The 26,295-nt window shown below is 45.2% G+C and overlaps 1 protein-coding gene across 9 annotated transcripts in view; it reads right to left on the reverse strand.

Annotated features, from left to right (window-relative positions):
• The window catches only part of ABCC5 (ATP binding cassette subfamily C member 5), a 91,978-nt gene that overhangs the window by 34,802 nt on the left and 30,881 nt on the right, over positions 1-26,295 (reverse strand). For 3 of the 9 annotated variants that reach the window (XM_036849958.1, XM_036849960.1, XM_036849959.1), the window contains exons 4-16: positions 26,122-26,277; positions 25,319-25,466; positions 20,258-20,491; positions 19,934-20,107; positions 19,175-19,322; positions 16,456-16,604; positions 15,938-16,045; positions 11,508-11,864; positions 6,887-6,958; positions 4,582-4,706; positions 4,390-4,462; positions 2,214-2,417; positions 1,192-1,335 (exon numbers count right to left, since the gene is read on the reverse strand). In XM_036849958.1, coding sequence (XP_036705853.1) covers positions 1,192-1,335; positions 2,214-2,417; positions 4,390-4,462; positions 4,582-4,706; positions 6,887-6,958; positions 11,508-11,864; positions 15,938-16,045; positions 16,456-16,604; positions 19,175-19,322; positions 19,934-20,107; positions 20,258-20,491; positions 25,319-25,466; positions 26,122-26,277 — 2,092 coding nt within the window. Of the gene's footprint in view, positions 1-1,191; positions 1,336-2,213; positions 2,418-4,389; positions 4,463-4,581; positions 4,707-6,886; positions 6,959-11,507; positions 11,865-15,937; positions 16,046-16,455; positions 16,605-19,174; positions 19,323-19,933; positions 20,108-20,257; positions 20,492-20,874; positions 25,297-25,318; positions 25,467-25,632; positions 25,894-26,121; positions 26,278-26,295 lie in introns of those variants that run through there. The other 6 variants (XM_036849964.1, XM_036849961.1, XM_036849963.1 and 3 more) reach the window with 6 other exon arrangements.

Below are 26,295 nucleotides of genomic sequence, written 5' to 3' on the forward strand. Positions count from 1 at the left end.
GGGAAGATCCCACATGCCGCGGAGCAACTGGGCCCGTGAGCCACAACTACTGAGCCTGCGCGCCTGGAGCCTGTGCTCCGCAACAAGAGAGGCTGCGATAGTGAGAGGCCCACGCACCGCGATGAAGAGTGGCCCCCGCTTGCCACAACTAGAGAAAGCCCTCGCACAGAAACGAAGACCCACCACAGCCATAAATAAATAAATTACTTAATTAAAAAATAAAAATAAAAATAAATTTTTAAAAAAAGGCCTAAAACACATCATGAACAATGAGTTGTACTGAACCTGAAATCAAACAGGATGATACCCAAACACTGAAATAAGATTCCCAGAAAAGGTCCCAATAACATTTTGCTTTCATCCTACTCAACACCAAAATGACCTAGTAGCTAAGAAGCGGCTTTTAGCCCAGCCTGAGTGAACTCCTAGGACCCAAGGCGACCAGAGGATAAAAAGGTCAATATGAGAGCCAGCTCTACACACGCCCTTGTCTTTGCCTAACTCAGAGCCCAGAGGGGGCGGCCAGCTTTCCGTGTTGCTGCAGGAGGCCCGGCAGCACAGCAGAAGGAGCACTTTGGAGTTGAACTGACCTTTCCAGCAGGCTGTTTAACCCTTCTGAGCCCCTGTTTCCTCGGCTGTACAACTGGGGGATAATCATATCTGGCCGCAGAGCTCTGTTAAAATGGCTGAACAGGATGACAGCTATAAAGTGCCTCATCCAGGAATTGGGACACAGCTGGTACTAGTTAATGAGTGCCAAGTCGGCAGCCAAGACACCATGGATAATTTTCAAATGTATGCAGTATTTAATGTCTCTTCTCTGCCACCTTATTCATCTGATTATTAAGAAAGGAGCTTCCTAATGTTTCAGTCAGGATTTGATGGAGTTTAGGAAACTAAGTTATGACTGAACAGCAGCACACACTGAGCCCACGTCCTTCTCCTTGTCATTGCCTTGCTGATAAACTCTCGGTGACAGAAGACCTCGGTTCTCTAACCCCACAACCCTGCCCTCGTAGGATAGAACCAGTATGCGGACTAAAACACAGCAGTCTGGTCACCAGAGAACAGGGCCCCTGCCAACAAGACACGGACAATGAGTTCAGCTGAGATTTCTCCATCAGTCAATACGGTCCTATCTCTCTTGCTGGAAAGACACACACACACACACACGCACACCACAAATCTTACCTCAACTGGGGGTGTCTCTCCCAGCAACAGGTTATTAAAAATGGTAGCATAATCACCATTTAGATTCATCAGTTCCTCGTGGGTGCCTCTTTCTGTAATACAGCCCTCTTTCATGAAGATCACTTCATCACAGTCAGCCAGGTACTGGAGACAAAGACAGGGACAACATAGTGTGGCTGATATTTGTGCAAATACATCCAAACGCCTATACCTTAGTTCAGCGGTTCTTATCTGGAGGTGACCAAGCCCCCCAGAGGATACTTCGTAATATCTGGAGACATTTTTGGTTGTTACAGTTCGGGGGGAGGGGGTACTACGGCCATCTGGTGGATAGAGGCCAGGGATGCACAGGACAAGCCCCCCACAAAAGGGAGCTCTCTGGCCCCCAAACCCCACTGTGCTGAGACTGAGAACCCCTGCTTTAGTTTGTCCTGCCTCGTTATGTACTTCAAAAACCAGTTCCTCTAATTTTTGACATAAATCTGCCGATGAAGCCACACAAAGGCCTGCATTAAACTTCACATCCCTTCCCTGCACTCAGAAGTACATATAATTACAGTCTTTCTGTGGCAGAATGGGGGGTTAGCCCCCCAAACTTGACAACATATGCAAAGCAGATTGTAACATCCTTAAGCTGCTCTCTGAAGTGGCTGCTGGTCATGGAATGACAGAGGGAGAAGAGCTTGTTTTCCCTAAACAGTTCCCACTCGCATATAGATGTTAACACAACCCTTTCCAACTGTCTCATACCCAAACTCCATTTTCAGTCTACTCCTCTCAGCCCTTTTACTTACTGATTTACACGCAGAAGCTAACATGCTCCAAGGATCTCTGATTCAGATGGCCATCTGATATAACAAGCTTTATTAGTACAGTGGGACAGGGGGCTGTTTGCTGAGGAAGTGAACACTCATGATTCCAGGGACCTCTAGGAGCCCCACAAAGGTACCTGGATCAAGCCCACCTCCCCGTTTCTGATTTCCCAAGCCAACGTGGGGAGCCTGGGGAAGGAAGCACCATACCTGTAACTGGTGGGTAATGAACAGAACCGTCTTGGACTTGAGGTGCTTCTGGATAGCACTGTTGAAGATGTGGTTGCCCACGTGGGCATCTAAGGCACTGAGGGGGTCATCCAGGATGTAGATGTCTCGGTCACTATACAAGGCCCGGGCAAGGCTGATCCTTTGGCGCTGCCCACCACTCAGGTTGGCTCCTCGCTCGCCAATCTACAGGAGCCCAGAAAGCACAGGAAGCCTCCAGCTCAAGCCCAGAACAATGCTCAGTGATCACCCCAGTCACCTCACCGCTCCTCCACCCAAACCAGCTTCTTCTCTTCCCTTCCCCACCTGGATGAAGTGCCGCCATGCCCTCCAGGGCCCACACAGAACTGGGGGGAGGGCATCAGCACCGATGCCTCCTCCTCTCCCACAACCATCTGGTTACTAACCAATCCTGTATCTGAGCCTCGCCACGCCCTCTTGATGCCCCGCTACAATCCATTCTCCATGGGCAGAAAGACCTTTCCAAAACACAAAGCTGACCATGTCCCACCCTTGCTTAGTCCTAAAGGACATAATCTAAGCCCCCAAATATGGCAGACAAAGCAGGCCCTTTACCACCTGTCTTCCCAGCAACTCTCAGCCTCCACTGTCAATCCCCCTTCCATACCCTGAGATCTGAGCATTTTCAGTTGTGTGTCTATTATGAACACACACCACCACTGTCATGCCTTCTCCCGTACTGTGTCTGCTCAGTTCTGGCGTCCCCTCCTCTGTGAAGCCTACCCCCACCCCTCTCCACTAATACCCAAAAGAAAGGGGACTCTTTCATCAGCCTATTTTGTGCCTATTTGTCGGGATGTCTCTCTCGATTGTAAGCTTTCTGAGGACACAGACTATTGTCCTTTTCTTTTATATTCCCAGTGCCCCCAGCAGCTTCTGCACATGTAGCCGGCATATAACAAGCACTTAATAAATGTTACTAAATAAACAAATGAAAAAAAAATCAATTGTCAAACGGTAACTGGCTCTGTATCTTTTAAAAATCTTATCCTTGGGCTTCCCTGGTGGCGCAGTGGTTGAGAATCTGCCTGCTAATGCAGGGGACACGGGTTCGAGCCCTGGTCTGGGAAGATCCCACATGCCGCGGAGCAGCTGGGCCCGTGAGCCACAACTACTGAGCCTGCGCGTCTGGAGCCTGTGCCCCGCAACGGGAGGGGCCGCGATAGTGAAAGGCCCGCGCACCGCGATGAAGAGCGGTCCCCGCACCGCGATGAAGAGTGGCCCCCACTTGCCGTTAACTAGAGAAAGCCCTCGCACGAACCGAAGACCCAACACAGCCAAAAATAAATAAATAAATAAATAAAGTAGCTAAAAAAAAAAAAAAAAAAAAAATCTTATCCTTAAAAAAAATTCAATTAATTCAGAGGTTTTCAAATAAGAACATGTATGAGAATTACCTGCAGGGCTTGTTAACACATATTGTGGAGCCCCACCCTTAGAGTCTTGGATTCAGTAGGTCTCGGGTGTGGCTGAGAATCTGCAGTGATGCTGCTGGTCTGCTGCTAATCAGGCGACCGGGATCTGAGAACCAGTAAACTAACCAAGCCATTCAAATCTGGTTTGAGGGCTTAAACTGAAGTCAGCTGAGTAAAAGAGTCAGCCCCAGAGACCTCCAGGGCAGGTCATGAGAGGTGAGTGTCAACACTGAAGGCACTAGCCAGTTCCAAAGACAAGCCTCTGGGAACTGTTCCACAGCAGAGAAGCAAAGAAAGGCGCGGGTTTGTGCTAAGGACTCTTTCTTTCTAGAGGGAGAGGCCTCTCTAGAGACCATATGTGAGTAAGGAAGTTGGCAGGATGAAGTTCAGGGGAAGAAGCGCAACAGGCACATGCTTGACTTTGGGTTTAAAAATGAATAGGGTAGAAAACATGAATTCTGAACCAACAATGGGATTTTGTTTAAAATCCACATGACATGAAATATTTATATGCTTAAAACAGGTAGCGTTGATATTCCTGCCCTAAGGACCAAATGCTTTCCTAACATAAAGTCCCAGAGAAAGTAAAACTCCCGTGTAGGTTCTTCTCCCATGCATTTAAGATGCACTCCTAGGAGGTGGTTCTGGCATAGCCCTGCCACCTATCTTCCAGAATCCTCTCTGCTAAACACCCTGGCCCACCAGGGACAGAAGACTTGTACCTCCGTCAGGTCACTGTTGGGAAGGATGGCCAGGTCAGGCCTCAGGCAGCAGCTGTTCAGCACAGAGTTGTATCTGAAGGACACAAAGAGACCCAGCATCAGGGACACGGTTGGGGTAGAGCCTGCTGACTCGGGCTGCCTGTGTCTCACACAGCCAAGATGAAAGCATGACAGAAACCAAACATTCCTTGCCTTTCTTCATCAAATTCCTTCCCAAAGAGGATGTTGTCTCTCAGAGTGGCATTGAGGATCCAGGCCTGCTGCGCCACATAAGCGAAGGTTCCATTGACTGCAATGCTGCCCTCTAGAAGTGACATCTAGGGAAAGAGACACCATCTAATGGCATCACAACACAAAACCATCACCCTAAGCCAGCAGAACCCCCGACATTCCACAATGGAGTTGAAAATCTTGGCAATTTCCTTGGATGCTTTTTGAACCCAAATCTGGACCTCACCTTTGTTCCACAGAGAGCAAAGCTACAGCAGTCAAGAAAATCAAAGTTCTCCTTGCTTATGTGTGATGGGAGCCCAGCATAACCCATGACTTGAATGAACAAATACTTCATTCAGCAACCCATAAGCTACTTTATTATCCTTTTTTCCTAACTGCAAACTGTTCTAATTGAAGGAAGCACAAGCAGAATTCCCCTGGGGAGTATGCTGTAAAGATTTAGAGCTAGTCCCTGCCTCAAGATGAGCACAGGTCCACTCATCCACAGAATTAATACAGGCTGTTGGCTACGTCAGCTGCTTCTGTAAAATGAGGACCAGAGGGGAAAAAAATTCCAGTTAGACATCAACTAGTATTATTGAGTATCTACACAATGATGACAGACCCTCCCCTCCAACATGAAGAGACTACATGATGAGTCATGTGCTTTGAATTGTGTTTTCAGTTGCAGTGGTCGACATGAATCTATTTACCCATTTTATGCTCTTTCAGTGTTCCTTTTGGAACTAACAGTAGAGGTTTGTCTTGGGTTAGGAATGCTATAGCTTGAAACAGTTTCATTAACCAATCTGCACATACAAGTTTGTCCTCTCAAACATGGTAATGCACAGTGTACACACACAGGCCATAACACAGTACCACAACTGCCCCCAAACAGGTAAGTACACTGATAATGCACTCAAGTGTTCAGAAACCCCCTGAGGGTCTAACTGTGGAAATCCAGCTCTCTCGGCTGCTACAGTACAAACACCCCCACACTGCAGACCGCCAACAAAGAGTTACACTCTAAAAAAGCAGGGCTGACCAGTATTCCCAGACTCTCTGTCGGAGAGAAGGCTGTCAGGATTTGATCCAGAAGCAAAGACCCACTCATTTTTCAATTTAACTGCTGCCCACTAACCCTCCTTCCCCTTCACGCCACCTGTGTCTCTCATCACTGGCCCTGAAATCTGGCTGACGATCAGAAATTACATAGGAGGTCTTCGGCTTTTTACGAAGACCAGTGGCTGAGCCCAACCGCTGTACAGCCTCATAAAGCAGAAGCGGGTGGGGGTGGGAAGCTGCCCCTCCCGATGATTTGAATACAGGCCTCCTCAGACCACCCCGGGCACCACTGCTCTAGAGAGCCACAACTCCACCAACTGTGACAGTGACGCCGAACAGGACCAAATATTCCACAGACTGGATGCTACAAAATAATCTTCCCCAGCCCCTTCTCCCATTTGTTTAATTTCCTCAATATGGACAAATGACTCAGAGGACTTCATCCATCAGGAGGAATAACCTTAAGTTTATCCTCATCTCAACCAACAAGTCAAGCTAGTTTAATCCAAATGCTGACAGCCCTCTTCCGGGCCCTCTGAGCACTATTCACTCACTGCCTTGTGCTGTGCTTGTGTGTCTACAAGGCCTAGCACCCCAATCAGACCATGGACACTCTTTTTTTTTTTTTTTTGGGCAGCGCCACGTGACACGCGGGATCTTAATTCTGCGACCAGGGATCAAACCCACGCCCCCTGCAGTGGGAGCACGGAGTCTTAACCACTGGACCTCCAGGGAAGTCCCAGACCATGGACTCCTTGAGGGCATAATTCTTTCAATGGTTAGGCTGAAAACGGAGTGGGTCTTTACTTCTAGATCAAATCCTGAAGGCTCTCTCCCTGACAGGGAGGCTGGTGAGGCTGGTCCATTTGTTGGCAGTCTGCAGTTTGTCCATCTCTTACCTCTGACATTTCCCAACACACTGTCCGGCATACCTATGGCACTCAGTAAATACATGCTGAATAAAAGAAAGCAAGAGAAAGAAATGACTCCAGCTGGGTATCAATCAGTCATTCAGCCCCCTTCCAGATACAGTGCTGTTGTTAAGGGGTAGGAAAGTGGGGGGAACAGCAGGGGGCGGGGTATGATACAGACCTAGGGTCATTTTGTTTCCACCTTTCCTGACTCTCTTCAGGAAATAAGTTCATTTTTCCTGAAACTCTGGCTAAGCAGAATCCAGAGAAAGAAACAGAAAATGCCAAGGACAATAACAAAATCTTACCTGGCCTAAAATGGATGAAATGAGAGAGGTTTTTCCACTTCCCACACTGCCACAGATTCCAACCAGTTTACCCTGGACAAAGCACACGAGAGAGGAAGGTCGTTAAAGCACTACTGACCATTCATCTCTAGGACTTCGGATTTCTTCGAAGAAAAAAATGTTAACGACAGTCCATCACTATGGGAATGTCATCCTGAGGACCCAGCAAGTCACTTACCTCTTTTCTCCCTCATCAGCCACCCACGTCATAGGGTTTCTGTGGGGATGCACTGAGGTAACAGATGTGTAAGCCTTTTGGAAAAATTACATATGCCACAGACATTAAGGTATCCCACATCACTTTTAGAAAGGTCTACCCCCTTTCCTACTTTGTTGGTAACCCATGCTTTTTGATAACTTGTTTATTTTTATTGTTGTTTTTGGAAGAGAGGACAGGACTCTTGAAAATTACTTTGTTCTCATTTTATTTGATATGATTTTTTTCTCCAGGGCCTATAAATCATTTTCATAAAAATTATGTGCACTGTTGTTTCCATTTTTCTACAAAACACCTCCAAGAATCTGAGGGCATATTTTTACCATCAATCCCACGTGAAAGTGGAAAACCAAGCCTGTGATTAACTGAATATCCTCAGGCAAAATGATGAGTTCTCCATGGGCAGTGTTAAACGTTTTCAAGAACACACAGATGATTTTAACAGGGCCACTTGTTCAGCAACACTCTGTTGCCTCAAGACTGGCAGCGAGGAGAGGGATGGAGAGTGGTGGTGTGGAAAGAGCATGGATTCTGGAGGCAGACAGGTCTTGAATCCCAGCTCCACGAGCACTTGCCAACTGTGTGGACTTGGTCTTATTACTTAAACGAATACTGTCTCTCTAACTGAGCTTTGAGCAACTTGGAAGGAGCCATCCTTGCAGGACCAAACACAGTGTCTGGTACTTAATAAAAGTATACTGGACAAAGTTTTTGACATGGTTCAGGAGGTTGAGAGATTACAGCCCGGTCATGATGAGGAGACCAAGTCACAGGCTCAGACTCTGCTCAGGTCGGTCAGGTTAACACAGAGAAAATGCTGTTCCGATGACTAAATGGTGACTAAAGATGTCAACAATGAAGTAAGTGCCTGGGGCACAGAAGACATCAGGCAAATATTAACTTCCCACCTCTTCCCTAAAGAGGGGGGCTGGGGGAATTGTGGTATCTCTTCAAATAGCTAAAGGTCTGTCATGTGAACGTGGGCTGGAAAGGGCAGAAGCAGGATCAACAGATAGAAAGGAGAAGAGTAAATTTCAGCTGATTACAAGGAATAATCCGCTAATAGAGCTGATCAGCAATGTGATATAGTTGCCTCAATCAAGATAATTGTTATTAAATAAGGAGCCTGCTGTTAAAAGTTAATTGAAGTCTGGACTTCCCTGGTGGCGCAGTGGTTAAGAATCCGCCTGCCAATGCAGGGGACAGGGGTTCGAGCCCTGGTCCGGGAAGATCCCACATGCTGCGGAGCAACTAGGCCTGTGCGCCACAACTACTGAGCCTGCACTCTAGAGCCCGTGAGCCACAACTACTGAGTCTGTGTGCCACAACTACTGAAGCCCGTGTGCCTAGAGCCCATGCTCCACAACAAGAGAAGCCACCATAATGAGAAGCCCGTGCACCGCAACGAAGAGTAGCCCCCGCTCGCCGCAACCAGAGAAAGCCCTTGTGCAGCAACGAAGACCCAACACAGCCAAAAATAAAATAATTAATTAATTTTTAAAAAGGTAATTGGAGTTAAAAAAACTGACTTGACAGATTGCCAACAGACACATGAAAGAATGCTCAACATCATTAATCATTAGAGAAATGCAAGTCAAAACTACAATGAGATATCATCTCACACTGGTCAGAATGGCCATCATCAAAAAATCTAGAAACAATAAATGCTGGAGAGGGTGTGGAGGAAAGGGAACACTCTTGCACTGTTGGTGGGAATGTAAATTGATACAGCCACTATGGAGAACAGTATGGAGGTTCCTTAAAAAACTACAAATAGAACTACCATACGACCCAGCAATCCCACTACTGGGCATATACCCTGAGAAAACCATAGTTCAAAAAGAGTCATGTACCAAAATGTTCATTGCAGCTCTATTTACAATAGCCAGGACATGGAAGCAACCTAAGTGTCCATCATCGGATGAATGGATAAAGAAGATGTGGCACATATATACAATGGAATATTACTCAGCCATAGAAAGAAATGAAATGGAGGTATTTGTAATGAGGTGGATGGAGTTAGAATCTGTCATACAGAGTGAAGTAAGTCAGAAAGAGAAAAACAAATACAGTATGCTAACACATATACATGGAATCTAAGGGAAAAAAAAAAAGGCCATGAAGAACCTAGTGGCAAGACAGGAATAAAGACACAGACCTACTAGAGAATGGACTTGAGGATACGGGGAGGGGGAGGGGTGAGATGCGACAGGGTGAGAGAGTGGCATGGACATATATACATTACTAAATGTAAAATAGATAGCTAGTGGGAAGCAGCCGCATAGCACAGGGAGATCAGCTCGGTGCTTTGTGACCACCTAGAGGGGTGGGATGGGGAGGGTGGGAGGGAGGGAGATGCAAGAGGGAAGAGATATGGGAACATATGTATATGTATAACTGATTCACTTTGTTATAAAGCAGAAACTAACACACCATTGTAAAGCAATTATACTTCAATAAAGATGTTTAAAAAAAAAAAAACTGACTTGTGTGCCCTCCAATGATGAACCATGCTAGTTGTTTCAGGTGGTCTCATAGAGGACCATCTCCCCCAGCTCTTGTCTATAGCTTCCAAGAGCTGGGAGCTTTTTGTTTTCCCTTTAGTCCAGCTCTGGATCTGTGTAACAGGCCTCACACCGCATTAGAACCCCCTAAGCCCACTTCCAATTAAGTAGATGAACATTCCTTACCACCTCCATTACCACCACCCTTGGTCCAGAAAACTCTTATGTTTTTCCTTGGTTCTCCTCACTTCCCTCCTGTTTCCCTACACACTCTTCTGAATCCAGAAGCTAGAATGATTCTATTCATACGTAAGTCAGATCACATCACTCTTCTCCAAACCCTCTAACGGCTTCTCTATCCATTCAGAGTAAAGCGGAAATCATTCCAGGAGGCTCTGGAGCCCCAAGACTCTCTGCCCTCAGCACCCTCCCCTCTCTCCCATGCTCACTCTGCTCTTGTGACAGGCACACTGCATGCTCGGGGCCTTCGTGCTTCTGTTCCCTCTGCCTGAATGCTCTTCTTCCTCCATGTATCCATGTGGCTCGCTCCTTCAAGCCTTTGCTCAAATACAGGCATACCTTGGACATATTGTGGGTCTGCTTCCAGACCACCGCAATAAAGCAAATATCGCAATGAAGCGAGTCACACGAATGTTTTGGTTTCCCAGTGCATGTATAAGTTATGTTTACACTATAGTTTAGTCTACTAAATGTGCAATTACATTATGTCTAAGAAAAACAATGTAAATACCAATTTAAAAACACTTTATTACTGAAAAATGCTAACCATCATCTGAGTCTTCAATGAGTCGTAATCTTTTTGCTGGTGGAGGGTGTGAAATATTTCGAGAATTACCAACACGAGACAGAGACATGAAGTAAGCAAATGCTGACGGAAAAATGCCTACAGGCTTGCTTGATGCAGGGTTTCCAGAAGCCTTCAATTTGTAAAAAATGCATTATGCCTGTTATTCCTTTTTTTTTTCTTTTTTTGGCTGGGCCACATGGCACGTGGGATCTTAGTTTAAGTGAGGCCTTCCCTTAAGAGGCCTATTTAAATTGACCACACCTGCTCCCCGCCCAGCAAGCACTCTATCCCCTTTCTTCGTAGCCCTTTTACTTGTTTACCATCTGTCTTTGCTCAGAAGAAGGTAAACTCCAGGAGGGCAGGGATCTTGGCCTATTTGGTTTTTCGCTGCTCTATCCACAACTCTATAACAGTGCCTGGCAGGGAGCTGGCGCTCAAAAACGGAACGAGTAGATATAAATACACCTGGGACCCTCTGGATGCTGCAGCCGTCAACATGGTGCTGGCTCCCAGTCACATTCTGTATGTTAAAAGCCTTGAACCTGAAGTGTCTATGGCAGCCACTCTCTATAGGAGGACCTGTGGGAGACTCTAGTCCTGTGTTACCTGGGCCGTGACATCATATACCATAATGATCCTTTACTTACATCAAAAAATAAAGTTACAATAGAATTGCTGAGGACAGCATCACTGAGAGTACCTATGATATGTCAGGTTCTGTGCTATGCACAGCCCAGTGCTAATAAGAAGCTCACACAGAGTTACAATAACCAGAAATAATTATTACAGCTCACATACAACTAAATCAAACCTATTCAGGGCAACATTGTGGAAAACCCGCTCGAATGCTTCATCTCCTCGCTTATGAAATGAGTCATCTCATGAGAGCAGTTGTTATTCGTTTCTATTGTTAAATGCCTAAATATCCCTTCTAGAGGGGGAACTGGCCAGATTTGCTCTTTAGTTCAAAACCACTCCCAGAGAGAAAGCCCTCTGCTAAAAGGACCGGCAGCTGCCTACCCCGGCCAGAACAGACACCTGGTAGATGGTTACCTCTTCAATTTCCAAGTCGATGTTGTACAGCGTCCTCTGCAGGCGGAGGTTCCCCAGGTGGGTGTGCTTGCCCTCTTCCTCCTCAGGACTGGGCCGCTCGTCACTATCCAGGAGGAGGTGGCCCTTCTGCTCTGCCAGCACCGCCTGATGCTCAGTGCGCTGCAGCTGCCTCACCTTCTCTTTCTTGCCCCTGGCAGCCCTCTTGTCTTTTTTCGTTTTGGGGGTCAGCTTGGGTGAGTTCTGGAGACTGGAGTGGGAGGGGTCCCATGCCAAGGTGGCATTTTTCATCTCTATCGTGATGTGAGGGCTGGCTGGTTTTTTCTTTATCATGTGAACCTCTTCCATTAGAAACAAACTCTGATAGGAGTTGTGAGAGAGGTGCAAAGATGAGACACTGGATCAAGACCAGGGAGACAAGCCTAGGGCGTACACTCACGAAGCAAAACACATCAGGCTATACAGTGGAAGGAAGCTGAAGGGCAAAAGGTAGCTCATTAGTGTAGCTCAGCCTCAGGCCCACGGAGAGGTCACGGGAGTGTGGGGACACCCTCGGGATGGACAGGGGCCTACTTAACTGGCCCAACACTCTACGCTACCAGTTACACGCTAAACTACTCTTTCCTTTTCCACCAGTCTAATGTGGACCAAGGGCTATTTAACTGACTGGTCTGCAGCCCCTGTTCTCACTCATGAGTTGCTGAGTAGCAGGTAGTAAAATGCAAGCAGGAAAACCAAAGGGCGGGCACGCTGCTCTCCTGCCCAGACCCTCGTCACTCTGTTTCCCTTCCAGACCACTCCTGCAGAACCCCCAAGCCTAGGCACTTCCCTCATGCACATGTCAGGGGGAGAGGCAGAGCTGAGATTGTGACCAGGCCTAGCTCGCTCTGGTTAGAAAGGAGTACCTAAGGTTTTATTGACGGTGAAGTACATCTTCTCGCCAACAAGTTCTCATGTCTTCCAAGTCCTGCCTCGGAACTTGTGAGAATTCAAACATAGGGCTTGCGTGGAAGGGAAGGGTATCTCCCTCGGAAACATCCTTGGGAAGAAAGAAAGACTCTTCCCTCCCACTCATTCCCCAAGTCCCACTGAGTTATATCAGGGGAAGAAAAATGGAATGCTTGAAAAGCTAAGTGTCTCTGAAATTAGATCTGAAACACTGACCATAATAAACCTCTGCCCAGGACCAACATGTGCCCATGACTTTGAACCCACTTTGACACCTCCCTTAACCCAGTGATCTTCCTTATAGGGTGCTATCCCGGTTGGATTCCCAGTATGATTAAAATTTTTTTTAAACATTAGAAAGTCTTTAGAGAAAAGATGACTCTTAATGGCAGGACTCTTTGCTTAGTTACCGAGAACCCCTAACTATTTTGAAGTTTGCAGGTGCTATTAAATGTACCATATAATCCCCTTGCCTCAGAGCAAGCCCTTTCTCCTAAATCCTGAACTCCTAAGCTTGATCTTTGCATCCCTAAATTGCCACGTCTCCTATCCATTCCCAATCCCTGATCTTCCCAGAAATGTCATGTTTCTAAATCTCCTAGATAATCTTCACTCTTGGTCAACCTTTAAAAAAAGTAGTTTTTTTTTTTAAAGTTCAGTTTTCTGAAAAGAGCCATTGGTGTCATTTGTTCAGAGCCTTCCTGAGAGACTGGGCTGAGAATAACATGCCAAATATTCTGCCCACCCTCACAGAGTGAAACCATATGCTGACAGAATTCCTATCATTTCTCTCTCCTAAAGAGTTACTTCAGGTCGCTCTGCCTGGACATGCTGAGGCACACAAGCCCCCCACACACCTAAATTTATATCTACTTGGATTTGCACCTGCCAGGACAACAGAATCTTAGAGATACATACACCATAAAACTCAACTTTACATCAAAACACTACTCTCACTCACTGAAGCAATCAAATCAGAATGTATCTTTTGAGCAGAAGAGGGGACTACTCATAGGGTTGCCGGATAAAATACAGGATGCCTAGTTAAATTTTGATTCCAGATAAACAATGAATAGTCTCTTTTAGTATAAGTATGTCTCATGCAGTTATTAACTGGGGGGGGCCTGTGTTTTTATTTGCTGAACCTGGCAACACTATACTGGTGACTGTCTTATCAGAAAAGTTATAAGGTGGCTTCTCACTGCCTTTCTAAAGTTATCATTCTCCCAGAAGTGGAGGCGGGGGGAAGGAGGAGACTGCCAAGCGGAATTAGCTAGAATGCGACTCATTCTCATGAGGCATACAACAGAGCTGGGGGTGATTTTGCTTCTATTATTAACTCTGAAGCTTCCTGGATAGAGGAAGGATCTATAGCGTGAAAAACCACCTGCTAAAACAGGTTCTCACTAGTAAGTGAAAAGAAGAGAGCTCTCGAGAAATAAGGGGGGTGGGGGGTGGGTGTGTGTGAACAAATGTATACTATAAATTCCTATTCCTTCGTCCAAAATACCACCAAAGCCATTCACTAAAAAGGACAGAGAAACAAATAGGGGGACAAATTTATGCTCAAAACATCTGCCTTAGGGGTGGACATTCTACTTATCACAGATAATTTCAACTGATCTATCTTCAAGTTCACAGACTTTCCTTTGTCACCTGTATTCTGCTACTAAGTACATCCAATATATTTTCAATTTTTGATTAATATATTTTCTTAGCTTAAAATTTTTTTATTTGGTTATTTTCTATATCTTCTATTTCTCTGCTGAGACTTTCTATCTTTTCATTTCTAAGGTCTTTTTCTGATAACTCCAACATTTGGGTCATCTCAGTATCTAGAATTTCTCTGTATGCAGAGTAATTTTGGATTGTATCTTGGGCATTTTGAATATTATATTATGAGACTCTAGGTCTTGGTTAAATCCTATATAAAATGTTGCGTTTTTGTTTTAGGAGGAAATTGATCCATTTAGGATGAGTTCTGGTCTGCTTCCTGTGGGCTGTTAAAAACAAGACAACAGGCCCCAAATGAGTCACTTATGCTAAGCCCCACGTCACCAAACTGAGACCTAACTATAGTTTCTGCTCTCCCAGAAATGGAATATTAAACAAGTCAATCAGGAATCACCTGATCAGCACTAGTTAGGTAACCTGCCTGATAGACCCCTGCCATCCCCTAAAGGAAAGTAACCTTGTAATAACCAATGCGATTTTCTGCCTAGAATAACTTCCTTGTTCCTGCTCCCTTCTACCTATAAAAGACTTTCATTTTGTACAGCTCCTCGGAGCTCCTTCTAGTTGCTAGATTGGATGTTGCCCAATTTATGAATCGCTGAATAAAGCCAATAAGATTTTTTTAATTTACAAAAAAAATCTGCCTTCTTCAAAACTAGATATTGTGGGTTCTGCAAAATAAGGCTCTGATTACAATTAGACCATTTCTTTTCACGTGGCTCTGGATCTTGGCCTTCTAGCAGCCAGGCTGGGGAGAGGGAGGGCTTGGGGCTAGCGTCGGGGGGCACATTCTTGAGGACTAGCTTTCTTGACCAAACAAAATTCACCTGGTTAACTGTAAACAAGTAAAATATAAATAAATCTTGGGAAGCTATTCTCCATTCTTCTTAAGGGGAAAACCCAATTTTTCTCCTGAACGCCTAAGGTGATGGTATCAATCCCTCAAACACCTGAGCTTCAAGACTTCCAGGTACTGACCTTGCTTTTGTATTGCTCTCAGCAGCCAAGAAGTATTAGCAGGAGCTACCCTCTGCAGTGGCTTTGTCAAGAGAGTCCAGCCACACAGGTGCTGGACTTTTTTTTTTTTTAAGTATTAACCACTTTCAAATATCTATCTCCCTCCACCGTCCCAAATATATCTACCTCTTGTATCATGTATTTGTATTATTCTGAAGGCACAAAAAACACAGTCAAGGCACAATCAACTAACCACGTGCAAGGAAAAAAAACCCCTGATACGTCCTTAACTGCAGTTCTCAGTATGATCTAGTCTTATGACTATTCCCATGTCACTGCATTACCTGTATCATGAGTGGCAACCACAGGGCAGGGAAAAGCATCAAAAAGAGCTTATTCCCGACAGTATTTTGGTAGAGGTAGATGTAGATATAGATCAAGGTGAGAAAAAGCTGACAGCCTCCTGATAATTCTAATTGCCTAGGTTTGAATCACTTAAAGACCCAGTAAATTATAACATATATCCATGTTAGGTCCAGGCAGAAGGGACTAGCTCTGAAGGGGAACACTGAAATTTTGGGAGCCCAGAACTAGGCTGTCTACAAAAGGTAAAAATTCATATTTCTTTGAAAAGGTCCCCTGAGTCTCCTCCACTGCCCCCTTTCTTACCAACTTGCCGAAAGGCTGAAGGTGAAAAAAGCCAAGTGCAGTCAGCCCATGTGGCCCATTGGAATAAAGGCAGCAATTAGTTTTGCCACGGCTCCTGACACGGAGGAGGGAAGGGAACCACTTACCTTAAATCTGTCGACAGCAACGGATGCTTCTGAGAGGGACTTTACTGAGAACGGTGTAACTTTCAAAGCAAAAGTCATGGAATTGAAGACAGTCACCACTGTGAAAGCCTGAAAATAGGAAAAGAGAAGAAACTGAGCCTGATGAGGTTATGCGACTAAAGTAACACGACGTCATCAATTTCCTTTCAGGTTTAAGGAGGGCTGTAACTTGACTGTCAAATGGTGGCACGAGTCAGATATATTTCAGATATATATTTTTTAAGGTAGAGTTTTTATGAGACCTCTAATTAAAATTCTCAGTGAATCTGAATCAAACAATGACCTGTATTTTGAGAATAAAAACCCAAAGTTGTAAAACAACCCGTACACTTATTTGTGCACTGGGGCTAAATCCCCACTCTTCCACTTCTCAGATTAACCACATGAATGAAAAAAATCCAAATCTAGTAACAAGAGGACCAGAGCATCTCTATATGTGGTATTTCTAAAACGTCCCCAAGCCCTGAGGGCTCACTGACCTGTGCTGCCGTCAGATCAAAGCCAAGGGTCATGTGAACAGAGAAGGTCACAACACTGGCGATCACCATCACAATGGGAGCCACACCGACGGTGATGCTCTGAAAGTACCCGGCTTTTTCCAACATCCGACGTTCCTCCTCTCGGATTTCTAAGAATAAAAAGCAAGCCAGTTTCTAAAAAGCAAGTCGAAGGAAACCATGGGATATTGCTCCCCTGTCACCAAACAAGACTTGGTAGGTCTTCAGCCACCACTGGTTTTAAAACGACCCTGTAACATCTATGATGCAAAAAACTAGGTCAATATGGCCATCAATTACAATCACAAAAGCTTGAGGTTTGAAATGGATGAAGTCACAGGAATGAATCTAACAGAAAACAGTCACTACTTTTCAGTACAATGATCATCTTCTGCCTTAGTCTAACTCTTTTTGCAAATTTCTTATGTTTAGAAGGAATGAACATATTAATCATATCTGCTAGTGGGAGTTTTGTTTGCTTACCTGGTTGTTTATTTCTAGGTTAGGTACTTATAAGAAAGACTATACAACGATAATGGAGAATTAAAAAGGAACTAAGATTTACTAGGGTGTCTACTGTATGTTGGTGCTAGAATAGAGGCTTCCACACAAAAAGCAGTAAGGGTGATTGGAAGAAGATGAGTGAAATACAATTTTTGTAAGCAGAATGATTTTTCTTAAATATTTATAAAACTGACAACCTTATTAACAGAGCAACCATGGAGTATAAAAGACCAGGGAGTAAGAAGTATGACAATAAAGCGGTGAGGTATTTTCAAAAAATTTTCAAACATAAAAGCAATTTTTCTGGGAGACTATGAACTGACCTTTAAAGGTATTACCACTGCCCCAAACACTGGGAAATATATTGAGAGCCAGGTCTCAAGTCATACTTTTAAAAAATTCAACTCATTGCTTTAACATGTATCACATAACTTGCCCAAGTCTATGAGCAAGAATGCTCTTTTCAAGCTAAAACACACAGGTAAAGATACCAAAGTCAGGGGCTGAAGGATGACTGGAGTCTCAGAAAGAAGATTATAAAACTGAGAAAATTAGAATCTGAGAGCCGGAAGGGACCATCATTGGTGACCCTGCCAACAGGCTTGGCAGACGTCCTGTTAGCACCCAATTGTTCCATTCTATTGGCAACAAACTCACTACTTGAAGAAGGAGCCTAATCCACTGCTGGACGTTTCTGACCACTCATAATTAAAGTTTATGAAGTGGACACCATATTCCTAAAGGTCTGTTTAGTCAACAAACCAAGCAGTGAAAATAAAACAGCTTCCTTGATCTGAACACTATATTTCTGTTCAACCCAAAACTGCACCAACTTTTAAACTTTTTTTTACTTTTTTATTTTTTGGCCACGCCACGCAGCATGTGGGATCTTAGCTCCCCGACCAGGAACGGAACCCACGCCCCCTGCGGTGGAAGCGCGACGTCTTAACCACTAGACCGCAGGGAAGTCCCCTGCACCAACTTTTTAACTGGATCATATTCAGGTTAGCTCACTGTGAGATTATGGTCAATGAACAGTCATATCTTTTATATTTAAATTAAATTTAAATGTAACTATGTCTTCTCATTTGAACTCTAAAGTGCCTTTAAATATTTATTTATTTATTTATTTATTTATGGCTGTGCTGGGTCTTCGTTGCTGCGCGGCTTTCTCTAGTTGCAGTGAGCGGGGGCTGCTCTTCGTTGTGGTGTGTGGGCTTCTCATTGCATTGGCTTCTCTTGTTCCAGAGCACGGGTTCTAGCTGCGTGGGCTTCAGTAGTTGTGGCACACAGGCTCAGTAGTTGTGGCTCGTGGGCTCTAGAACGCAGGCTCAGTAGTTGTGGCGCACGGGCTTAGTTGCTCCACAGCATGTGGGATCTCCCTGGACCAGGGCTCGAACCTGTGTACCCTGCATTGGCAGGCGGATTCTTAACCACTGTGCCACCAGGGAAGTCCCCTAAAGTGCCTTTAAATATATTTTTCTTAAATTCACCTTTTTTAGGGCCCAAGATTTCAACTTTTGTTGAGATCTTTTGGAATGCCCAGCTAATGTGCTAATTATTCCTCCAAACTTTGTGGCATTTACATACGACATGTTTATGTCTGCACTGAATTTACGGATCAGGATCAGGGCAGGCACTGAGAACCTTGTGACTCAACATAAATCAATTATTTGAAAAGAAACCAAATTAAAACACCCCTGTGAGTTAGTGGCAGAGCGAGGCCCAGAGTCCAGCTGTCCTGACCTCCAGCCTAGCCCTTCTCCCAGCACTACGCCCAGGGTCTCACACCCACCTACCCGTAGTGCGCATGCACCCACAGAGTGGTGGGGGCAGAAGTGGAGCTCTCAGTGGCCACTTGATACTGTTTTCCGTGATGTCTTCACGGTCAGACCAGAAAATTATGGGCTGGATGAGAGTATAGATAGGGGGCTTTGAAACTGAATAAATTACTCATAACCAGCTGAGTTATCTTGGAAAAAATCGCAATTTTCTCAGGTCTCAATTTCCTCATTTGTGAGATGAGGTTATGGGTGCCAGTCTCTAAGATCCCTATCAACGTAAAGCTCATAGGCTATTATAAGAACATAAGGTATTATGATCCTATGACATTAGGATTCCCAGTAGCTAATGTGCTCAGGAAGCACAGAAGCCAACATCCTTCTACCATATACACATATGAAGTCTTTCAACTCACTTTGTACACTCTGAGAGAATGCTTTGACCCAGGCATACATTTTAATAAATTTAATGTAGGTGAGGACTTCATTCATCTTCTGGACACGGTCATCTGTGATGGTCACACATTTTCTCCTGAAATATGCAGTGATCCGTGATACAAACATCTGAAAGGAAAAGCGATGTCACGCCAAATCACAGCTTATTCAGAGTTAGAACTGTCTAGTCTTTCTGGGAAATAAATCCACTTAAGATTATTATAAATAAAGTGAGCATCCCGTAGTTGTACTGCTTTTTAATAAAAGTGGTCTATTAAATGATAATCAAATAGTATTTGACTCTTATCGTTTGGAAGAAAGTTAAGACAAGTAAACATCTGTCCTCAGAGTAATCACAGATACCTATGCTACCAGAGGGAAGCGGGAGAGCCATATCAGTTAGTATCACCTTGAGGTGCCGTGACTCAACCTCTCCTGTGTTACCTGGGGGAACCAGGGTTCACCTCCTGACCTCCTTCACTCACACTCCCTCTTTTTAAATCTCACTTAGGAGCTACTGCCTTTATTCAAGTGACATCTGACGTCCTCTGAAGTCAAAATGCTGCCTGTATGGATTGAACACTGTCTAGCTCTTTTTAGACATTTCCAAACCAGGTACCTGCTTTAAGGAAATTTCCAATCAAAGATGTGATACCTCGGTGGTGCCTACTATATATAGCCCAATGGAAGTAACTCATCTGAGGAGAAGCTGCCAAAATACGGTAAGGAGGCTTACTCACCATTGCAGGATAAAAGAGGATAAAAACAGCTGATCCCAGGAAGCCTGTTGGTCCCAGAATAATTACATTATAAATCATGCCCAAGATGGCAATAACAGGTCCTCCAGCCAACAAGCTGCCAACGGCAGCTGCCTCGAACATCCTCTGTCCATCGTTGGAGCACAGGTTGATGAGCTACGAGACACAAAGAGCAGTGAGTGGACACTGCGAGGACACAGGCGCTGCCTCAGGAGGAAGAGGAAGGACAGAACGGGGACCCAAGGGAAGGAAAGAGCTCAGGTTGGGAGCTTTCTCTCTGCCCTGAAGCAGACACCCCTCGCTCACCTCACCCACGGACTTCTCCTTAATGTTCTTCAGCTTAAGGATCTTCTTAAACGCCATGGTCAGGATGGCCCCCCGCAAGCGGACCCCAGTTCGGTAATTCAATGCCCACGTCAGTGCAAGTGACCAAGAGCGCACGATTTCTGTCAGGAGGAGGCCCAGGACTAACAGCAAGCTGTACTGGAGGTCAGACTCTGTGTCCTGGGTGTACTCCAGGAGGTGTTTCACCATGAAGGCCTACAGGGAGAAACACACACCGCAGTCAGCTTCTCCACGGCACTCACACGCCACGCCACAGCTTTATGTTAGGTTAGAAAGAGGAGGCAGCTCCACTGTACAGTGACAGGTGCCTAAGCAGAGAAAGACCTTCTCGGAGGACCAGCTATTGCTGACGGTCCACCTGCAGCTATTTACGCAGAGCAATTTGCAGGAGGTAGGTCTAATTTGAAACTTTCTTCCTTCAGGACACCACCAAAACCCATACTCTTTCTAATGTAACATAAACCTGTCCATGAGCTGAAATTCATTCTCAACACACGGTCATTAAAAAGTATATATATTTGACCTTATTCCAGTTATCTCCACACAATGATACATTTCTTTACATGAAATTAAGACCCTTTTTTTTTTTGGATCGTTTCAAACGTGCTTATTTGATTAAAAAGGAACAGTGTACCTACAGTTGGACTGGGGAAGAGTGAGAAGTGCATTTGCAAAACATTCCTGAAAATAAACATCAGCAGTTTAATAGTACAGAAGAGAGCAAACAAAGCCAAGACTATGCCAAATCCAGAGACCCTCCCAAGGGCCCTCCCACACTCCCCGCTCCCTCCCAAAAACAAAAACGGGTTACCTCAGGTAGCACATGTGTAACACCACCTGCAGGGAGGGAAGGCAGCAGCCCCCCAAGAACCACCGAGTGCCGCCTCCAGCTCTGAGGTCCTGCAACGCCGGAGCACACACTCACACGAGGCACACTCAGCAACAGGATTAAATACCAGGAAGTGGGGGGTAACGTACTTTTATTGAAAATGAAAAAAAATAAAAAGTACCATCTTCAAAGAGCATCTCACAGACACTGTACAACAGGAGGAGCATTGCGGTAACATACATGGGAACATACAGAGTCGAGTTATACAGGGCTAGCCAGCCAACAGGTCTGGCCCCGACTGTTGTTTTAACTGCACACAGTGGAAATTACAGCATAGAACCAGTATCTGTTTCCAGAGTCCGGAGTAGCGCATCAAGCTGACGGCACTTAATCGGTTAGGGCTCCTGAAGTTGCAGTTAGTCTGCAATAGAGGAGATTCTCCAGGAATAATGACCTTGCTGCTAAGGAAAGAGAATTAAAAAAACAAAAAAAAAAACAAAACTGGAAACTCCCCAAAGAGTTGACTCTCTGCTTAAAATCACTGGTGTTATTGGTTCACTAGGCTGTGAGGAGTGACCTCTGCTCCGGAGGGAATACAAAAATCTAGGCCTCAAGGGAAAACGGGTGGCATCCTTCAGAGTCTTTTCGAGTCCTTGCAGCTAAAGTTGATCTTGCCAAAAATGAAACAAAACAAACCACAACAAAAGAAAGCCAAATCAATCCCCCTCCCCGAAGGAAGAAAATAAAATTAAGGAGAAACCCATTCACCCATCTACACCGATCCTTATAGCAAAGGGTACTTGTAGCTGGAAACCAGCGCTTGAATGACAGACAAAAATGGAGGCCAGAAGCAACTGTCCTGAAGCAGCTAACGCTGAATTCCAGAACCCAGACTCTCTCTGGGTAAATCGGTATTTCTTGTTTTTCCTGAGAGGAAATTAATATCAGATGTCAACTAGATCCTAAGAGATTCCCACCAATCAGATTTATGTCAAGTCTCAGTAAATAACCTGATCAAATAAATAGCAGATTTCAGATTCCAAGAACTATTGCATCCCATCTCTCCCCTCCCTCGGATTTTTAGGTTTTATATCCATTGCTTGGGTCACCACTGCATACAGCTGGGTTGTTGGTTTACTAGCAAGAAGATTGGCTTCTTTTCCAGTATGCAATCCAAAATGTGGAACTGAGTCACTGAGTGGCAGGGTCAAAACCCCATTTTCCTCACGTGAAGCAACTCAGTAAGATGGCGGTGCAGTAAAGCATTTTCTCACACACCTCGGCACTGACGGAGCAGTCTCCAAAGGAAGGCGTGAAAGGACAGCAGGTTGTAGTTTGGGGTTCCTTCCTTCCCATACCTTTATTGTGCCATTTTTCAGCACCAGGTAATAGCATTAGTACCTCCCAGAGAGGAGGAGCAGGGGGAAGGTAAAAGACAAAATGAATGCTTACACTATGCAAAACTTTCAAAGGGGAGGGAAAAGAGGAAACAGCAGATTAAAGAATTTCCAACACATAGGGGGTTTTTAAAAAACAATTACATTTCAAACCATTTTGTATGGAACAAAGAAAAAAAAAAGGTTTTCATGAAAAATCTAACCAAAATTTCGTTTTAAAAGGTTACAAATTAATCATTTAAATTTAAACAAACTGGGAGATAACTCGAGATTGTCAGCATAGTTGTCTGGCTGTGGAAAGCATTCCCAGTGAATAAACATTACCTTACCTGAACTCTTGGCGAGAGATTCTGCCCAGCTTGACTCTCTCATTCTGACCGCAGAATACAGCCATCCTGAAAATTCTAAAGAACAGCTTCTGTCACTGGTTCCACTACAGAGACACTCCCCCCAAATCCAGATCCTGACAGCATCAAGCAAGCTGCAGCTGGAGAGAGGTTGGAAGGGTGGGAAACTTACCTCTCTAGAGGCTTTTCACTGTCCTTTCCCCAAAAGGCCCGTGAGCAGAGTTAGCATTCACCAAGAGATAGCACTGCAGGAGGGAGCCGTCTCTTGCAGATCTACAGGGCGGATGCTAATTCTTTACACACAGATCATAGGTCAGGCCTGGTCTTTTAAAACTGTTTTAATCCAAGAAGGCCACAAATCATCTCTGCAAGTTTAGCAATTTGGTCACTCATCGTAGGTCAGGACCACACCCTTAGAGATTCTGGCTCTCCATTAACAATATGGTGACCCTTGGACACCGTGCGCACAGGGCACTGGTCCACTGGCATCACTGAAACCTTAGATCACCTTGATCATTAATGTCCAGCCCCAGCTGGCCAGCAGTTAAAAAACAAAACAGAACACAGTCACTTGATTGTGTTTTATTTGCTCTGCATATGGCTACCAAGGTTCAGTGAGACCTGAGGGGAGATTAAAAAAATATATGGTATCTGGGGAGTCAGATCTTACGTAGATTTCTGTAAGAACAGACTAAGCCAGTTTGAAAGCCTTGCCATATTAGAAAACGTGCAAAAATCTAAAATGGATGTTCTTCCAGAGGATTCAAATCCACAGGTGGAAGGTATGCTCATTGCTAATACTAATCTCAAACCCGATCCTTCAAATTTCCAATTAAAAAGAAATTTGTCAGAATTAGAGCTCCAAAAAAAGAAGTTTTCATTGCTTACAATTTGAAATCTTTTTTTTGTTAATTAGAGACACTGTGGATGGAACCATTGCTTTCTTGATTGTTCTAGGGGAAAATCTCCCGAAATAACACAGGCCTTAAGGTGCTCTTCCTCAAGAGGGTGGAGAAAAGGAAAAGCGTGCTGCTGTTTTCCTATTAAAGGAAGGCTCTCAGCTTTCCCTGGCATCTAGAAGAGTTTACTAGAGATTAGTATTCCAGTGCGCTGTGCCTTAAAAGAGAGATAAAGGAATATGCAGATGCTCAAGTGAGTGACTGTAAGGCCCCCAAGCTGAACAAGCATAAGAAACTTTTTTTCCCAAGTGAAAAATTAAAATCCCAACAATCTGTGGAATTTTGGGGGGGGGAGGTGGGAGGAGCCAATTAAATTCTTGCATTGGCCAAATGGAATCAAGGAAGCCTGTATACCGTGCTACCCAGCTGAAAGAATTCTTCCAAAGATCAGAGCAGCCACCAGCCCTGTAGTGAAACAATGACAGAAGCTCTTCTTGGGGGAAGCTGGTCCTATGAAAACGTTTGCCATTTTGGTCAGTGACATGATATTCAGTTACATGGTCCCTCTTACTTAAAACTTATACAAAAATATGTTAGTTGGTCAATTAATAAGAAACCCAATACCAGAAAAGTAGTGTTCTCTGCTTCAGAAAAGAGATCAAAACTTTTAAAAGGCATCAGACATTAAAAACAAAAACAAACGAACAAACAAACAAAAAAACATAACAGAAAAACTGCAAATTACTTTTACCTAATCACCATGCACCTTAGGCCCATACTTACCAAAACCATGAACCTCCAGCTTACCCACACACGGAAAACGCACAGAATAAGGAGTACTACGGCTCCGATGCCTCAAGGCAAATATGTAGAGAATAGATTTAATCAAAGTCTCAAGTGTAAGGCAGCACAGCAGGTGTAAGAAACAGGCGTCCAGAAAACAGCGTGACCGTCACTCTTCTCCCCTACTCTGCTTCAGCAACGCTAGGAAAACCAGGGCTGCCACCCCAACACCTGCCACACGGTTTACACTGTAAACCAGAATTTGAAATGGACTTCAGGTTAGCCTCTAAGAACCTCAACAGTCGTCCAGCTTCTTGAGGGCTCATGTGCCACAGAACCGTCAAACATGTGACAACTCTGCCCCCAGACCTTCAGTGTGTCACCAGCACCAACGCAACAGCCTACGCCACACAACACTGCTCACGGCACTGTGAGACACCTTTCCCGAACCAGGACTGTCGTTTCGTGTCGATACGCGGCAAAGCAGCGCGGCCCTGGGCAGACCTGGAGTCATTCAGCTTCACCCCCACCCCAGGGAAGCAAGCCAGGTCCGCTTCTCCTCCGGCAACGCGGCCCCCTCCTCCTTCCAGTTCTCACAAACCACCATTCACCCCAACATCAACTGCGCCCTTGCAAAAGACCTGGAGGCATCTCTAAGGCTGCTAACTAGCCCAAAGGTGAGGGTGACCCCTGCAACAGAACAAGAAGGTTACAGCTGGCCGTGGCTGGGGCCCTGGAGACTGTCAGGAAGGATGGTTAGGACTTACTGGTCCACTGAAGCCAGCCAGCTGCGTGATCATCAGGCACACGATGGAGAGGATGAGCCTGGTGCGGCAGAAGGTCCACACAACCCTCCGGAGGGAAGCAGCGTCTGGCCCAACTTCATGCAGCTCTTCTTGCCACAGTCTCTCTAGTCTTAACAAGGGCACATGTCCTCCGTCACACATCTCCCCAGGGAATACGCACACCGCCCCACCCAGCCTCCCTCCTGCCACCATTCACACCAGTCTCTCCTTTCAAGTGATGTACAGTGTTCACCTTCTGGGGAAGAAAGACCTTTCCTGGGTAACTACATATTTACCCTGTATAGGGAGCCTCTCAGGATTCAGAAAATGATGAGAACGAAAGTCTTTCCTTCCACCCAGAAAAATTATCCCTGAATAGAATCTGCCTGTGGATAAGAACTTCCTTCCTCAAGGGTCCCCAACCCTTTCTGAAGGATCCTGTGGTAAAATGTAGAGTCGTAACTAGATTTTAATCATGACAATCGGCTACCACAAAAATGTATTCTGTCACAAGGCAGCAACATAATCTCCCTGCAGACTCAGGAAGAGAAGCGGGGCTGAGAGAGAGAGAGAAAGCCCGTGGTTAAAACAGGATTAAAGATGATAATAGGAGATAAAGCAGAAGAGCAAAGGGAAAGTCACCCCCAGGCTACCCTCCCTCCATAGGATAGCTCAGATCCTAAAAGGACACAGAGCTCTGGACTTGACACTGCCGGACCCACACTCCTAGCTCAGGCCCTACACAACCAGTATGTGGGAGATGAGGGTGGATCAGAGACGCCTACCTTCTACAGTTCACCTCGGAAGACTCGTACTTGGACAAAGACCACACGTCCTCCGTTGAGAGCTCCCCCTTCTTGTGGGCTATGCGAGCCAGAGGAGAAAGCCAAGAAAAAGTCATACAGGAGAAGAGCCCAGCATTGTCCACTGGGTGCTGGTGTCTGAGGAGAGAAAACCCA

This window comes from Balaenoptera musculus, chromosome 4, assembly GCF_009873245.2.
Source record: "Balaenoptera musculus isolate JJ_BM4_2016_0621 chromosome 4, mBalMus1.pri.v3, whole genome shotgun sequence".
In the NCBI taxonomy this organism is placed as follows: domain Eukaryota; kingdom Metazoa; phylum Chordata; class Mammalia; order Artiodactyla; family Balaenopteridae; genus Balaenoptera; species Balaenoptera musculus.